The sequence below is a fragment of the Helianthus annuus genome, chromosome 12 (genome assembly GCF_002127325.2).
Source record: "Helianthus annuus cultivar XRQ/B chromosome 12, HanXRQr2.0-SUNRISE, whole genome shotgun sequence".
Taxonomy (NCBI): Eukaryota; Viridiplantae; Streptophyta; class Magnoliopsida; order Asterales; family Asteraceae; genus Helianthus; species Helianthus annuus.
In genome coordinates, this window is record NC_035444.2 from 158,551,204 (window position 1) to 158,570,160 (window position 18,957).

At 41.4% G+C, this 18,957-nt stretch overlaps 1 protein-coding gene across 1 annotated transcript; it reads left to right on the forward strand.

The window, feature by feature from the left end:
* The first annotated feature begins 1,844 nt into the window (after positions 1-1,844).
* LOC118485147 lies at positions 1,845-17,385 on the forward strand. Its single transcript, XM_035981415.1, has 5 exons — positions 1,845-2,847; positions 14,655-15,095; positions 15,184-15,619; positions 15,717-16,288; positions 17,105-17,385. Exons 1-5 carry the CDS (start codon positions 1,845-1,847, stop codon positions 17,383-17,385), a joined length of 2,733 nt encoding a protein of 910 aa, XP_035837308.1.
* The last annotated feature ends 1,572 nt before the right edge of the window (positions 17,386-18,957 follow it).

Here is an 18,957-nt window from a genome sequence, read left to right on the forward strand (position 1 = left end):
AATATTGAAATAAAAAGAATAGGTTACAAATCAGTTTTCCAACTATTGTTTTCTATTATAAACCGATATGATATTGTATATAGTTTTTAGAAAGTCGGGATCTTTGTTCTTAGTACTACCAAGACATTATATGTTGGGATTAAGTAAAGGGTTTCCTTTCACCATTCGAGTTTTTTTCGAAGGAGTTGCATAGGGTGCTTGAATAATTATTGCTGAGAAAGGTGTTCTTAAGGTATATTACGTTAAGTACCCGTGAACCATCCATTGGAGAAGAACGCCTTTCGATTAAAAAAAACTTGAGATGGCTAATTATCTTATGTAGCTGCAGGGGTTGTATCCTTTGACCAGATTTACGACAGTTTTCATTTTTTAGAGTTTTTGTCCATAATGGTTCTTAATAATTACATGTCAGTTATTTCTTTCTTTATTTGAAAATCATAAAGGTCAAATGACCACAACCGTTTGAACTTTGAATCTGAAATCAACCAAACCAGACGGCTCTCTTAGGTTTGGGTGGTTGAGATGGTTTCAATGGTTTATAAAAGGGTGAGGGTATTGGTACATCCTCCAAAAGTAATGACACCCCCCCCACCCCCCAAGCAGTCCCGTATAAGGCAATGAGGGTTGTATAGGGTTTGAGTGCATTAATTATGTCAGAAAAAGTAAAGTTATACGAGCCTCCCTCATTGCCCTATGAGCGCTGTATTAGAAAGGTGGTAGTTGGAGCATTAAACCCTATACGCCTCTCATTGCATTATACACTGCTCATTGGTACTATAATCTCTGAATTTAAGGTATATTGCTGACAAGACAGCTGAGTTCAGACTGAAAAGGCTGAAAAGGTGATCCGCATATACGCGCTCATGGCCCTATACGCTGCGTATTGTTTCGAATTTTTTCCTTTTACCCCAAGCTTACGGGATTTATGTAATACAAATGTTCAAAAATCCCAAAAAAGTGATGAAAATGATAAAAATTTTCAAATAAACGGTCTGGTTAAATTAGATTCGAATCACGATGTCAAATTGGGACTTTGGATATTTTTTTGGTGAAATTTCGAATGAGTCTCCGAAAGCGTTTGGTTACCCGGCGTTGATCGAGGTGAGGAGGAGGTGGTTTCCGTGCGTCCGCAACACGCCGGAACTTACCATTCGCATCAGGAAGGGAGTGTGCGGTCCGTGGTGCCTGATTTGAACCAGGTAAAAAATTCATATTGTCGTTTTGGTTATTTTAGTATAACCATTAAGTTGTTTCAGGTCGTAGAGGAGACGGGACCATCTTACGTGGCTCAAAGCTATCCGCAACAGGAAAAACATGCATACGGGACTTACCATTCCCATCAGGAAAAACAACGCAAGCTGAAAAAGTCCGAGGAAGGTGCTTTTGACATCGAGGAAGACGAGAACGAAATCGAGAAAGGTGTTACACACTTCGAGGAAAGTGACCAAGACGAGGAAGATGGTGGTGGCTGGGACGATGGTGGTGGCTGGGACGATGGTGGTGAAAAGGACGATGGTGCTAATGACCCGAAAAAACAAGGAAAGGTATAACATTACCGTCACTTACGTGTTATTCGTTATGTATAATGTTTATTAAATTTTAGACAATTTTGATTTTGTATACGTGTTATTCGTTATGTATAGGTTTATTAGAAGGGTGCCTAGTAGAATTTAGAAAAAGTTGATTTTGTTTACGTGTTATTCGTTATGTATAAGGTTTATTAGATTTTAAACAAATATAGTTTTAAACATAGTTTTAAATTACCGTTGTTTCAGGTATTTGCGACACTTCACGAGTTAAAGAATTGGGCTTACAAAACAGAAATTGCGAAAGGTTACGTCATTATGACCCAACAAACGGTAACAAAAGGTGAAGATTCGTCAGCAAGGACAGTGAAGATATGGTTGCAATGCGACCGTGGAGGCACATGCAAAAGTAAAGCAACAGTTCGGCGTTCTGGTAGCAAGAAGATTGGGTGTCCTTTTAAAATGATAGGGAAACTAGACGCAAGTAGTGGCAATTGGAGCTTAGTGGTGAAGCAAAAGGATCATAACCATGAGCCTGCGGTATTTCTCGAGGGTCACACGTTTGCAAGAAGGTTGACCCCAGACGAAGAATTATTGGTAGAGAGACTTTATATTCAAAACATGGAGCCTACGAACATACATTTAACCATAAGAAAACAAAACCCACAGAGCGTGTGCATTCTACGAGACATACAAATCGTGATAAAAAAGATTAAAGTCAAAATGTACGGTGATCGGACTCCAATGCAGATATTGGAGCAAATGTTGCATGAAGGAAGGTATGTTTACCACACCCGGGTGAATCCCGAAACAAATGCGGTCGAGGAGGTTTTTTTTGTTCATCGGTACTCGTACGATATGTGGCGTGCTTTCCTACATGTGTTGATGGTTGATACCACTTACAAAACTAATGAGTATAGACTTCCGTTTGTTCAAATTGTGGGTGTGACATCGACACACAAGTCGTTTTGTGTCGCTCATGCTTTTATCTCTAAAGAAAAACATGATAACTTCTTGTGGGTCCTACAGAACCTCAAAGGATTGTTGGAAGAGGGTATGGAACCGCGCGTGATAGTAACAGATTGCGATAAAGCTTTGATGAATGCTTGCGATAAACTATTCCCAAAAGCATCCAAATTGCTATGTCGGTGGCACATCTCACAAAATATTCTAAAACACACCAAGGCAAAATTTGCAACGGCTGAAGAATGGAAAATATTCAAGCTTTCTTGGTCTCGATTGTGTAATTCTCCCACTGAGACGCTATACAATTATAACTTTGAGCGGCTATTTACGCGACTGACTGACGACCATAGATCAGGTACGTATTATATTACAAACTATAGGGGCCTATTTTGACATTTTATGAAACTATAAGTTGAGGGACTTGTTTGTCATTGTTTGAAACTTGCTTAAAAAATGGTTAAAACAAAGTCCAGGGACTAAACTGTCATTTATTGAAAGTTATAGTCTAGGGGTTATTTTGACATTATTTAAAAGTACAAAGTATTGGGCATAAAATGTAATTAGTAAAATCTAAAGTAAAAGGGTTGAAATAGCCTTGTTTGAAACTTATTTTAACTCTAAAATCTTAACCAAGTTAAATGTTGAATAAGAAATCCTTAAAAAAAATTAACTTGGTTAACTATGTTAATTAGAATAACAAAAATGGTTAAAACCAAGTCCAGGGACTAAACTGTCATTTATTGAAAGTTATAGTCTAGGGGTTGTTATGGGTGAAATTCTGAGCCCATATCCTGGGAAATATCTTGATATATATCTTGTTTATGCTGTATCTGTTTACATCCGGGATGCTAGTTCAGGATATTGGTAACATCCTGATTGGTATCCTCGGGATTCCTAATGGATTATGTGCAGGCACGTGGGTTAGAAGCTAGCAACGTTAACAAGACCTATTCCACGGAAGACTCGGTCCAAGTCGTTCAAGGGAAGACGTTGAAGCCGTATTACTCGGTCCATAACGTTCATAATGGAATATTCGGAGTAGCCCATATTTGTAGGGATTATTGTTTGTAATTCGTTACTATAAATATGTGGGTATATCAGATCAACTAGGACATCACAATCACACTCTCTACACTCGCTCTCTCGCAACTTTCACTTTCATACAAATTCATTGTAACACTTAGCGATCTGATCTATATCCTGCACTGTATCCTGAAGTTTAAAGCAATAAGAAGAACGAGACAGCTGCGATTGTCAGCTCCCGAGGTTTTATGCCGGCGATCTAGATTGATCAAGGGCTTTCCTCGTACATCTTGTGTCATTTACTTTACTTTCTTGCTCGTTGTTTGATCGAAGATACAGCTCAATATCCTGAGCCGTATCCTGAACACTGTTTTTCCAAACAACATAACCAGCATATTTTCAACACACTTTTTAGCACACTACCTCACTTAACTAATTTGATCACTTAATTTCTTCGGTAATTTTTGACCAAAACAATTTGGCGCCATCCGTGGGACGAGTGGTGCTCTCTTTACTAAAAATCTCGGTGAAATCGTTAATCGGTTTTCTGTTTTCAAAACTTTTTGCCACATTGTTTACAATGGCCTCAAGATCAAACATGAGCTCTTCTACTGTGTCTGCTACAACTTCTGCAACAGTTGGTTCGGTGCTTCCACCACCTCCTCCAAGGATGCCAGCCTCTACACAATCTCAAGACGTTATCCCTACTCGGAGTGTCCAGGGATCTGCTCCTGTTTTAGCTTCTAACGATGAAATTCTAACCTTGTTTGGAAGTGTGCAGGAACAAATGAGGCAGCAACAGGAAACGAACCAAATGCTTTTAAGGGAAATACAACTCCTGAAGTCTGGCTCGAGCAGATCTGCTGAGGATAATGTCACTCAATTACATCCCAGAGCGTTGAACTTTAGTTCAGCTGTGTATACTGAGGATAACAGGGGGAATATTGTGCCCAGCCTTCCTCAGAATCATACTCCTGAAATACCCTCCTCGGTCAGGATATCAACCATGAGGAGCTCAGGATATGCTCCAGGATACGGGCAAAATCCTCAAACGGGTAACGTATCAAATAATAATAATGCTATTACCACTAACAGTGTTGGATCTTTGCAGGATACAACTGTAACGTCAGAATTGTCCAGGGAGCTTCAGAAATTAAAAGATATGATATCCAGTGTACCTGGGGTGGTGCAGCCAATTCCTGAAGTATCCCAGGATAGCCACAGGATATCTCGATTCGTGCATCCTATATGTGATGCTGAAATCCCAAAAAGATTTCAGACTCCGAACATGAAGCTTTACGACGGAACCACGGATCCTGAGGAGCATATTGCCCAGTATAGGGAAAGGATGGAGATCAACCCTATCCCTCCAGAGCTCAAGGAAGCGTGCTTGTGCAAGGGTTTTGGTTCAACCTTGACAGGATCGGCTTTGAAATGGCTCTTGAATGTTCCTCCACATTCGATTACATCTTTTGCTCACTTAGTAAATTTATTTAATAGTCAATTTTCTTGTAGTAGAAGCTTTGAAAAACTAACAAGTTATCTCTACAGGATAACACAAGGGCCTCAGGAATCCCTTAGGGATTATGTGAACAAGTTCAGCCGGGAATCACTAGACATTCCCCATCTTGATGTTCCAACAGCTGTGCAAGCTTTCAAGATGGGGCTGCAAAAGGATTCTCAATTTTATCAAGACCTTGTAATGAACCCATGCAGGAACCTGGATGAAGCCCGGAACAGGGCTCTAAGATATATTCGGTTGGAGGATGACAGAAAGATGCAAGAAAGGATGAATGCATCCTCAACATACAAGTCGACTAACAGGAAATCGGAATCCTCATATAAGCCATATCGCTCTAAGCCATATGGCAGAAATGATAACAAGAGAGTAAACGCTGTTGAAGACGAGGATCCTGAAGAATATCCTGAATTATCTGAATATTGTTTTTCTGTTAACATACCTGAACTAATGTATGCTATGCAGGGTTTGGGAGACAAGGCAAGATGGCCTAGGAAAAATCAGCAAAAAGCAGATTGGAAAGACAAATCGAAATGGTGTGCTTTCCACGAAGATTTTGGACATATGACCGAAGATTGCATCGCTCTGAGGAAAGATATAAGCTATCTTCTAAGCAAGGGGTATTTGAAAGATCTCTTAGGAAGAAAGAAGAATAAGGGTCAGGATACTGAGAAGGATCCTGAGCGAGCGGCATCACCTCCCGCCGATGCCAAGATAATCAACTTCATTTCAAGGGGATCCGACATTTGTGGAACTTCGTATTCGGCAGCAAAGAGACATGCAAAGGAAGCTAAAGCCGAGAGGGGAGACAAACCTGTCAGGATGACTACCCTCACAACTGACAAAGTGATCACTTTTGATGCAGATGACAGGGATACTGTCCAGGATCCTCACCATGATGCTCTGGTAATAATCTTATATGTGGCTAACCATTTTGTACGCAGGATACTGGTTGATAATGGCAGCTCCGTCAACATAATACAACTGGAGACTCTGAAGAGACTGAATGTGTCTCCGATGGATATCACTTCAAAGTCCACTGTGCTCGTTGGTTTCAGTGGAGAAGCTAGGAACACAGTGGGAGAGATAAAGCTGCCCGTATATGTCGAAGGAGTCAACAAGATGCAACGTTTCTGTGTGATGGATTCTCTATCCTGCTATAACATCATCCTAGGAAGACCATGGATCCATGATATGAAGGCCGTACCATCAACATATCACCAATGCATCAAGATCCCTACCCCTTGGGGGGTTGGCAAGATCGACAGTGATCAGCAGGAGGCGAAAGAATGCTACTCATCCTCGATGAAATCCTCAACCAAACCTAGTGCAGCATAGCAATTAAAGACGCGGGCCCAGGATATCGTGGAGGATCCGGAGCAGGATGTGAAGAAAATTATCCTGGACCAGGATAATCCCGATATTTCGGTGCTCGTGGGAACCAATATCCCTCAGGATATTGAAGAACAATTAATTAACTTTTTGAAATGCAGGATGTCAACGTTTGCATGGAAGCATGAGGATATGACAGGTATATCTAAAGACATTATCACTCACAAGCTTGGAATTGACAGGTCATTCAAGCCTATACAACAAAAGAGAAGGAAATTCGCCCCTGAGCGGAATGCAATTATCCAAGAGGAAGTTGAAAGATTATTGAAGTCCAGGATGATTAGAGAAGTCAAATTCCCTAGATGGCTAGCAAATGTAGTAGTGGTTCAAAAGAAGAATGGGAAGTGGAGAGTCTGTGTAGACTACACAGACCTGAACAAAGCTTGTCCAAAAGACCCATTCCCTCTGCCTCATATAGACTCGATGGTGGATGCCACTGCCGGTCATGAAATGTTGACCTTCATGGATGCATCCTCAGGATTCCAGCAGATTCAGATGGAACCTTCGGACCAGGAGGATACTGCTTTCATGACACCAACAGGTATTTACTGTTATACTGCTATGCCTTTCGGTTTAAAAAATGCAGGTGCAACGTACCAGAGATTGGTGAACATGATGTTTAAAGACAAACTGGGGGACACCATGGAGGTGTACATTGACGATATGGTGGTCAAATCCAAGAAAGCTGAGGATCATCTTCAGGATATTAAAGGGGCATTCGATATCCTGGACCAGTATAATATGAAACTTAATCCTGCAAAGTGCCATTTTGGAGTGGGGGCAGGAAAGTTTTTAGGATACATGGTAACAAAAAGAGGGATAGAGGCAAGCCCGGAGCAGATCAAAGCTATCTTGGATATAAAGTCACCCTCGAATTTGAAGGATGTTCAACGGTTAACAGGACGAGTGGCAGCCTTGAATAGATTTATTTCAAGATCCTGAGAAAAGTGTAAAGAATTCTATGATATCCTGAAAAAGAATAAGAAATTTGAATGGGGCGAGAAGCACGAAGCAGCCCTGCAGGATTTGAAGCAGTATCTCTCAACCGCGCCTCTATTGATGAAGCCCGAGGATGGTGAACCATTATCCCTGTATCTGGCAGTATCAGGGAATGCAGTAAGTGCAGTACTCGTAAAGGATCACGAAGGTCAGCAGTATCCTGTTTATTATGTTAGCAAAAGTTTGTTAAATGCTGAAACTAGATATTCTCACCTAGAAAAACTAATACTGGCTCTAGTAATGGCATCAACAAAGCTTAGACATTATTTTGAAACACATAGGATTCATGTTAAGACTAATTATCCTGTTAAGAATGTGCTTAGAAAACCGGAAATGTCAGGTAGAATGGCTAAGTGGTCTGTAAAATTAAGTGCCTATGATTTAGTATATGAACCTAGAAATGCCATAAAGTCTCAGGCTTTAGCTGACTTTGTGGCTGATTTTAGTAGTGACATTCAGGAGGAGGTAGACCTAGAAGTCCAACAGTTGGGAGAATCCTCAGGATCCTGGACATTATATACTGATGGTGCATCTAATGTAAGAGGAGTAGGATTAGGAATACTACTAAAATCGCCACAGGGGGACATAATACCCCAGGCTGTTAGATGTGAATTCCCTGCTACTAATAATGAGGCAGAATACGAAGCTTTAATCACAGGATTAGAATTGGCTAAGAATATGAATATCAAGAATTTGCAAGTATATGTTGATTCCTTGTTAATTACTAATCATTTTAATGGATCTTATGCAGTCAAGGGTGAGAAACTAATTGAATACCTCGGTATTCTTAAAAAATTAGCAGGATATTTCGATGTTTTTACACTTGAACAGGTACCAAGAGAGGATAACGCTGAAGCAGACACACTGGCAAATTTGGGATCATCAATCAGGATACCAGAAGGAATCCCAATACCGATATTACATATCCTGTATCCTGCAACGGATCCTCAGCATAAGGAAGTAACAAGTATTCAAGATCCTAAAGTGGTGTATCCTGAAGAGGATCCTAAATCCTGGACAACTCCAATTATGAGATATCTCAAGGAAGGACATATCCCCGAAGATGAAAATCCTAAGGCATTTAGGATGAAGGTATCACGATTCACTATCATAAATAATATTCTATACAAGAAATCTCTTGCAGGACCATACTTGAGATGCTTGGAGGATCCTGAAGCCAAGGAAGTACTTCAGGATATACATGAAGGGGATTGTGGTAACCATACTGGGGGCAGGTCATTATTTTCAAAAGTGCTAAGGACAGGTTATTATTGGGCAACAATGAGGAAAGATGCCGCAGAATATGCTCGAAGATGTGATGCATGTCAGAGGCATAGTAACATATTGCATCAACCAGCTGAACCACTATATCCTGTAGCGTCCCCTTGGCCGTTCATGAAATGGGGGATGGATATAGTAGGGAAGTTACCAAAGGCTCCGGGAGGAAAAGTCTTTATGCTGGCAATGACGGATTATTTCTCTAAGTGGGTTGAAGCTGAAGCATTTGTTCAAGTTAGAGACCAAGAAGTAGTATCCTTCATAAAGAGGAATATCCTGACCAGGTTTGGAGTACCAGCTGAAATCATTTGTGACAATGGGTCCCAGTTTATAAGCAGAAGGACTACTGACTTTTGCAAGAGTTGGGGAATCAAAATGATAACGTCTACTCCGGTACATCCTCAAGCGAATGGACAAGCTGAATCTTCAAACAAGATAATAGTGAATAACTTGAAGAAGAGACTTGGAGCCAAAAAAGGAAGATGGGCAGAGGAATTACCCTTTGTGTTATGGGCTGACAGGACGACGGTGAAAAATGCAACCGGCCAAACTCCATTCTCCTTAGTATTCGGAGCAGAAGCAGTAATTCCAACGGAAATGGCGATACCTGCTGCAAGATCTATCCTACAGAATCCTGGGCAGAATCCTGAAACCTTATGTCAAGATTTGGATACCATAGACGAAAAAAGAGACGCAGCAAGGCTAAGGATGGCAGCATATCAACAAAGAATATCCAGAGCATATAACAAGAACATAAGGACTAGGAGATTTCAAGTTGGTGATTGGGTGCTAAGAAAGGCTTTTCAGAATACTACTAATCCTGCCGATGGCAAGTTAGCTCCGAAATGGGAAGGACCATACGAAGTTGAATCAGAAGCAGGGAAAGGAGCATACAGACTCAAGAATATGGAAGGGGATATGCTACCAAGGTCTTGGAATGCTATACACTTAAAGCTCTATTTCAAGTAAGAATAGAATTTAATTTCTATCCCAGAATGGTATGTATTCTATCTCTTTTAAATATATTTGTTTATTATCTTGAACCCAATACTGACTTAGGCATCGGAGGGGTGTTAGCCAAGCTAACACCCACCTTAGTTTACAATTGTTTTGCAGCATATGCTCCAGGATATAGCTCCAGGATATAGCTCCAGGATATGTACTCAGGATAACTCGGAAGATTAGAGGATTGGCCCCCTCTCTCTCGTTTAAGGGATACTGATCCCTTCACAGGTTTAAAGGTATTCACCTTTCTCCCGAATTGGGTTTAAACACCCCGCCTGGAGCGCAAGTTATTCAGGGATAGTTCAAGGTGGCGGGACCAGTCCATGTAAAAGTGGCTGATAATTTCGTTACTGTTGGCTATATCCTGAATCCTAAAGGTATATGAGGATTGATCACCCTCTCTCGCGAAAGGGTATTTTCATACTCTCTAAGGTTTAAAGGTTTTCACCTTTCTAAGTCTTGGAGTTTATACACTCCCGCCTGTAGCGCATGAAACTCAGGGTTTATCCCCAGTATACTAAGGGTTCATTTCAAGATATCAAGGGTTTTGCCCTGGGGTATTTGGAATTCATTCGAGTCAAAATATGAATACATTTGTGTTTCTGTGTCAAGCACAGGGGACATACATTATACTATTCAAAGGATGGATTCAGATTTATAAGAATGCACTGGGGACAAGCTTATAATGGAAAATTGAAATTGATTCTCTAAGAGTCTCTGGTATGATCTCTCCTTTTTATTTAGACAACTAATAGGTTGTATTTTAATATCCTTATCAGAATATCTTTCAGGATATCTACCGGGATATGTTTATAATATATTCTCAAAAATGTTCAAACAAAACAATTTTCACAAGTAAAATGTATAACAACAATAATAAAGTCAAAAGAGGAGTTATATTATTAACATATCAAAAGATGTGCTCTTAATTTCACCTAAAAACAAGGCCCATCCACTAAGAGCACTAATAGTCCATTACCATATTTACCCAACAGTTGAAGGCTTCATCTCAAACCGAGACCCATCCACCTCCAACTGTTGTATTGTTCAAAAGCCATGCAGGAAATGTAAATTGTTCAGGGGCAGAAAAGTAAAGTGCAGAAAAGTAAATTGTTTAGGGATTACAGACCAACATCAAATCTAAAAAAAAGTGGGCTCCGGCCTAAGCATCAACATCCATCATCGCCCACTCAGATGCCCTCACACAGCGGCATCCTCTCCAGCCTTCCCCGGCTTCTCAGCACCAGCATCCTCACCAGCATCCTGTCCAGCATCCTCACCAGCATCCGCTCCAGCATCCTTCTTATATCCAGCCTGATCCACCGCCTCTGGTGACTTAGAAGACTCACCGGCTTCAGCTGGGAATGGCACAGCTTTGCCTCCGAGCTCCTTCAACTTGGCCACCCAGGATTCAATTGGCCAAGATGGACAAACAAGACCCGTCTCCTTGGCCTCGTAGGCCATCTTGATGCGTGCTTGTAACAGGGAGACGATAGCGGAAGTCTTGATTCCCTCCCGGAAATTGATCATGGCTTGATCATGATCCATTTGAACGGTGGCAAGTTTGACCTCAGCTTCTTGGGTGACCTTCTTCAGCAGGCTTTCGTAGTGCCGGCTCTTCGCTTCAGCAATGGCACCTTGGTCAGCGACGGTGCTTTCAAGCTGTTTGATCCTGGCTTCATGGAGTGCAACAGTGCCACATGCGTCATTGTACAAGTGGAGCAAATGCTGGAGGCCCTGCACATCAATAACAGGTACAAGTTGGAATATACGTGTATAATGACTAAGATATCCTATCAGGATATCCTGTTAGGATATACATGCAGGATATATGTGCAGGATATACATGCAGGATATGTGTCAGGATATTACCTTGTTAAGGAAGGATGTCATTGGCTCTAAGGAATCAGTGAAGCTGAGTTCATCATAGGAGAACCCTTCTGAGCTTGGAGCACTGACTTCGAGACCCTTCCTCTTTTTCGCTGTGGAAGCACGAGTCCTTGGGTTGGCCTTGGGAGCTGGGAGTGGCTTGGAGCTAGTAGCGGCAGGAGCCTCCTTCTTGACTATGGTTGGAGTTGGATAACTTTCGAGTTCTTCAAGATCTAGATAGACTGGAACTTTGCTGGAATCTGTACATGGGAAGTAAAATTCTAGACCTCTCCTAAAAATATCAAATAAAAACATGTATGTACAGGATATCTTGCAGGATCCTTACCAGACATGTTTGCGCTTGAAAGAGGGCTTGGAGTTGGTGGAGATGGGTTGAAACTTCTCTCTGCCTCTGGAAGGAGTCTGATGGCGTCTATTCTTTTTTGAGAATCTGCAAGGGGAGGTGCTAGCTTCCTAAAACCAGCTGTACAAGAAAATGACAAAGTCAGTTCAGGATATAAAGCAGGATAACAGGCAGGATCATCTTTAAACCCTAAATCCTACCCTTCTTCAACCAATTCACCGGGTAATCCGCTCCACCAGGGATTGAATCTCTTTTTACAAAAAAGAATTTGGATTTCCATTCCTCTTCATTCCTGGTGGCTCGGAGGATTAATGGGTCACTGGAAGTAGAGTAAAATAAGAATCGACAAGAGCCGTGGCACCTAAGTCGGTATGCTAAAGGAAGGTCATGAACGGAAAGATCAGGGATATGGTTGTTCTTGATTTGATCAAGAACAGACAAGACTCGCCAAAGCATTGGCATTGTCTGACTGAAGCAGATTTTGGTGACATTAAAGAACTCGGTGATGAAGTCCGAGAAAGGAAATTGCAACCCTAAGGTGAAGGGAAAGGCATTAAAACACAACCACTCGTCGGAAACCATATCTGATCGGATTTCCCGATCAAACGACCGGAACACCGTCCCTTTTTGGGAAGATGCCGGAGGTTTTAAGGGCTGACAAGTGTGCACCGTCAAAAGTGCATATTTCTTTCTCCGGATCCTGGAGAATATTTTGGTGGATGAACGTGGGAGCAGAGTTGCCGGAGCTAGATCTTGTCTGCCTTGCCATATTATTACCGGAATATTGGGAAGAATGAAAAGTGAAGTTGAGAGAGAAATGTTTACCTTTTTCTCTTCGGTAAAGGTTAAATGAAGATGAGGATGAGAAGATGTAGGGTATGATGAGTAAATATAGGCCGGGTGGTTGAAAGCTGTCACATCAATAGTCTTATCTCTTAATTGCCTCGACCATTGTGAAAAAATGTAACCGTTAGGATATCAAACGGTAACATTTTTGGGGACAATTGTTATGGGTGAAATTCTGAGCCCATATCCTGGGAAATATCTTGATATATATCTTGTTTATGCTGTATCTGTTTACATCCGGGATGCTAGTTCAGGATATTGGTAACATCCTGATTGGTATCCTCGGGATTACTAATGGATTATGTGCAGGCACGTGGGTTAGAAGCTAGCAACGTTAACAAGACCTATTCCACGGAAGACTCGGTCCAAGTCGTTCAAGGGAAGACGTTGAAGCCGTATTACTCGGTCCATAACGTTCATAATGGAATATTCGGAGTAGCCCATATTTGTAGGGATTATTGTTTGTAATTCGTTACTATAAATAGGTGGGTATATCAGATCAACTAGGACATCACAATCACACTCTCTACACTCTAACACTCGCTCTCTCGCAACTTTCACTTTCATACAAATTCATTGTAACACTTAGCGATCTGATCTATATCCTGCACTGTATCCTGAAGTTTAAAGCAATAAGAAGAACGAGGCAGCTGCGATTGTCAGCTCCCGAGGTTTTATGCCGGCGATCTAGATTGATCAAGGGCTTTCCTCGTACATCTTGTGTCATTTACTTTACTTTCTTGCTCGTTGTTTGATCGAAGATACAGCTCAATATCCTGAGCCGTATCCTGAACACTGTTTTTCCAAACAACATAACCAGCATATTTTCAACACACTTTTTAGCACACTACCTCACTTAACTAATTTGATCACTTAATTGCTTCGGTAATTTTTGACCAAAACATGGGTTATTTTGACATTATTTAAAACTACAAAGTATTTGGGCATAAAATGTAATTATTGAAATCTATAGTATAAGGGTTGAAATTGCCTTGTTTGAAACCTATTTTAACTCTAAAATATTAACCAAGTTAAATGTTGAATAAGAAATCCTTTAAAAAAAATTAACTTAGTTAACTATGTTAGTTAGAATAACAAAAAAAGGGGGTTTCTTGTATAACCCGCCCCTTAGCAAGGATCGAACCCGGACCACTCGTGTAAAAGCACCCTTCTTTACCAGTTTATCCTCCTGTCCAGGAGCTGATATATACCCTAACATTAGTTGTTTTATACTTTAAAAAAGAAGTTAACTTAGTTAACTACGTTAATTAGAATAACAAAAAAGGGGGGGTTTCTTGTATAACCCGCCCCTTAGCAAGGATCGAACCCGGACTACTCGTGTAAAAGCACCCCTTCTTTACCAGTTTATCCTCCTGTCCAGGAGCTGATATATACCCTAACATTAGTTATTTTATACATTTCTTAAAATCCAACCGGGCACACACCTTTTATTTTATTTTGTACGTTTTTTATCGCTTTTATAAAAACTAACATTTTTATAAACTCATATACATCAAACCTGTTTTACTAAAAATATAAACTATAATTATTTCCGGTTTTATCTAATTATTATGAATTAAGTTAGTTTTAATCTTATTAAATTCAATAAAAATAGTAAACTAATTTTATAAAACCTGAAAATTTTTATATAATTATTTTAACATCAGAATGATGTTCGAAAATATAAAATTGATATTTTTCCCAAAATTCGATTTTTAACCAATTTAATCCAATAATTACATAGTTGTATTTGTTTAATTAATTATTTAAAAATAGTTAATTTATCAGAAAAATTTTGTTTCAGCCTTTGGTTGGGGTGTTACAATACAAACATTACAAATCGTTATATTCTGTTTTTTTTTCTCAGGAGTTTTGGACTATTTGTATACTGTCTGGCTACTACCCTATAAAGAAAAGTTTGTTACAGCCTGGACTAACACAAGCCCTAACTTTGGTCAACATACAACCAACAGAGTTGAAAGCCAACATGCTAAGTTTAAGAGATACCTTAAGGGGCCAAACAGCTCGCTCCATAGACTTGTGTGGCTTGTTGACAAAGTTGTAGAGTCACAACGCATACAAATAAACCTCACTTTTCAGGATAGCCGGTCCTTGAAAATGGGGGACCACATGATATCATTCTTTGATAACCTACGTGGTAATGTTTCCCTGAAAGCACTAGATTTGTTGCTTGTGGAGAAGAAAAAGATACGTACGTTGCTCGCAGCAGGGGGGACTTGTGGTCATGTGCTTTTTACGAGTTGTGGGTTGCCATGTGCTTGTCGGATGGAGTGGTGGGAAAATACAAGTAATAAAAACAGGCTTCAACCGCTTATTCTACTTCATATGAATACCCACCCCCGCCCTCATTTCTAACTATTGTTTTTAAAATACAGATTGCAAAATTCCTCTTGCCGCCGTAGACAAATTCTGGACAAAACTAGATTTCAATGCTGAAGAACTTAAGGAAGACGATAATAATCTTCGGGAGGAAATGGACAGAGTCATGCAACAACTGAAGGCGCAACCACCGATAGTGTTAAAAAGTATGTTGTCGAAGATAAAGGAGGTGGTGAATCCAAGTATGGCTGACCATCAACCGCCTGAGGTACAACAAGATACTCGGGGGCGCCCAACCTCTAAAGCACAACAAAAAAAGAAGGAGAAGGTTGCGAGACGTAAAGATACCCGGTCCGAAGCAAAAGGCAAAAGCCAAAAGAAGGACGAGGACGCTCAAAAGCCAGCAGTGCAACGCAGTCGTTCAAAGAAAAATAAGGCTAAAAAGACAGTTGAAATTATAGATGAAGATTTTCCACTGTTGGTGGGGAATAGGTACGTCAACAATCATTGACCTATATAATATCCTACGTACTTCCATACATACATTTTCCCTGATAAAGATTTTCCACAATATATTTTACAATTACAGGTACAAAAACATGATCGATCATTTTAAGGACTGGCTTCCATCTATGTATCGAAAATACATAACACATATGGAAGATGCCCAGCCTGACGGTAACTGTGGGTTTCGATCGGTGGCTATGGGTTTGGGGTTGGACCAGAATGCTTGGATGTGGGTCCGCCAAGAGCTACTGGATGAGATGTTCATTAACAAAGCCCGGTGGATGCCTCTTCTTAACTCTTTTGATCCGGGATTTTACACTACAGTATATCGATCAATAAACTGGTTGCACGTGGAACCTGCACCAATGGCATGCTGGATGTTCTTGCCATACACCGGATTGTTGGTGGCTCAAAAATTTGGTGTGGTTGTTCAACATTTAAGCAATGGTGTTTGTCAAACATACTTTCCCATGTTTGATGGTCCGGCGGAGGGCCATTCTGTTCTTTCGATTGCCTATGTGGAAGATGGCCATTTCATCATGGTTAAGTTAACGGATGATGGTCCGATGCCTCCATCGAATGGACTATGGAATATGTATCGAAGTACTGAAGCTATGGAGTGGGAGACAATGTACATGTCTCGTCTTTCAGAGGGTAAGAAGTTACTTCGTAGTAATAGAAGTGTACGAAGAGACTTTATTAACTTGTTGTAGGTTCTCGTTGTAACACGTAAAACTGTTTAATCGTATTATTATGTTTTATTTTTTTTATTTTACATTCTATTATCTTTTGAATATAGTGTAAGCAACATTTATTTTATAAAAAATGTTAATTACATTGTTTTATAATGTAAAAACACTTATTTACATCACTATTTTTATTAAAAGAAAGGCATCATATGCAGCATATTGGGCAATGAGAGGTGTATACCAGCCTCTATATGCCGCTCATAGCACAATAAGCGGCTGCTGGTAAGCAATCTATAAGCCACGTATTAGCCAATGAGGAGTGTATACCAACACAAACAACATTTCAGCTCACTAAAGAGGGAAAACTAGATCAAAATCAATTCAAACACACACACACCAAAAACACACACAACTCTCTCCCGTATACCATTTCTATCCCGTATCGAACCATACGGTGCGAATTTCCACAAGAGGTTAGTAACATCTTCATCTTTCCTTTTTGTTATTGTTTTTTACGGTTTTTTTTGTTTGTTCTGAAATATTTTGGTTGTGGTGTTTGGCGGTAGAGGTGTTTGACGGTGGTGGTTGTTAGAGTGGTTTAGGTTAGGACGGTGGTGGTTGTTAGAGTGGTTGAGGTTAGGACGGTGGTGGTTGTATCTATGGGTTAGGGTTTGACGGTGGTTGTGGGTGGGCTGTGGTGGTTGTGGGTTGGCTGTGGTGTTTGTGGGTTGTCGTAATTTTATTAATATTCTGACAAAATATTAACTTTTAATTGTTGCAGATATGTCGTCAGATGAGGAACAACAGGCACCAAATGGTGGTCCGGTATTCAATCCGATGGCCGGGGGTAATTGTGAGCAGTACGATTTTTTAGACTTCCCCCAGCGTAGTATGGAATACAGACGTTTTGCCAAGTTCCAGGGTATGAGAGTGAGGCAGCAGAGGGCGTTGTGTTGGGACGCGTTACGGGAGTGTGACGAGGAGCAGAGGGCCCGGGGTATAATCGGGGAAAATAACCCGTGGGATCGTATGTTTTTTTTATGCGGCTGGGCCTTCTTATAGGCCTATGGTGGTGGAGTTCCTCTCCACGTTTATCTATCGACCACGACCTGCTGAGCAGCCTAACTCAGATATGGACGATCCGATGGTGGAACCACCCCCTGCCGAGGTAACTTTCTGTTTATTCGGGGAGCGACAGAATATGTCGCTGCGTCAGTTTGCTTTGGCCACCGGATTCTACACTGATGAGGAGTTGGTTCAGGATATTTATACCACCGCGATCACATCTATGCCTGATGATCAGTTGCTTGCTTGGTGGCCCACCCTCTGTGATGTACCCTTCGGTCATAAGGCCCGTGTCTCGTTGATTACTGACCCACTCATTCGCTACATACACCGTTGCATTGCCAAGGCGATATCTGGGCGCGGCAAAAGCAACGAGTGGGTCACGAAAAACGACCTGTTCTATCTTTACTGTTTATTCACGGGGACGCCGTGCGCCCTCCATCGCTGCCTGGCGGAGTATTTCGCCTCATTTTCCCGACGTCAGAAGCGTGGCGGATTGCACGGAGGGGCGTTCATCACGCGTATTGCCCAGCATTGCGGTCGGTATTTTCCATTCATCGGGGAGTTGCCACCGCCTGCCCCTTTCGAGTATTTGGGTATTAGGACGATGAGAGGGATGAACTTGGCGGTGAACTTTTCGGTCATTGGTTATCGGTTTGTCGGTGAGAACGATCAGATTTTCGTAGTCCAGCCGTTAGTACATCAACATCTGTTGGACGCTGCGGAGGTGGATATGCCTCATGTTATTGATGAGCCTGTTGGAGAGGGTGACGTCGAGCCTGAGGTTGAGCAGGGGCATCCGCAGGAGCCGCCACAGCATCCTCGGCGCGTCTATCATGCGATGAGGTTGCCTCAGTCCACTCAGCGTCTCCTCGAGAGGCTTGTGGCGGGTCAGACGGCTGTGATGGGGAGGTTGGCGCTGCAGGATCGGCGGATGGACCGGATGGAGGATATGATGGAGTGGATGATGGCTAGCGAGGCTGATAGGCGTAGCGAGGCGGGGTTGCCAGTTCGAGACCCGCCACAACCACGAGTGTATCCGGGGTCCGGCTCGGAAGCCGGCCCGTCCCGCACGCAGGCAGGCCCTTCCGGCACGCAGGCAAGCCCGTCCGGCACGCAGGCAGGCCCGTCTGACACGCAGATGCAGTTGATACGTTATGAGGATAGTGGTTCTGATGACGGTGACGAGGAAATGGCTTAGGAGTAATATTTATCTGTTTCGTTTGGTTGTATTTTGACGTTTAATGTGGTTGTACGAACAAATATTTATTGGTCTTTTGTTATTTATGTTTAGTTGTATGCCCGGTTGTTTTTGTATAAACCTTTAATCTTTTATCGCATGTATGGATGGTAACATGTTTAATATTTTATCAGCATCTATGTTGTATTTTGGGTTTAATGTGGTTGTACGAACAAATAGGTATTGGGATTCTTATAACGAAGGGGTATATTGGTCTTTTTTAAAGGTATTGGGATTCTTATAACGAAGGGGTATATTGGTCTTTTTTAAAAATGCTAAGCATGTGCAGAAGGGGTATAAACGGTTATAAGAATTTCAGGGACTGTATT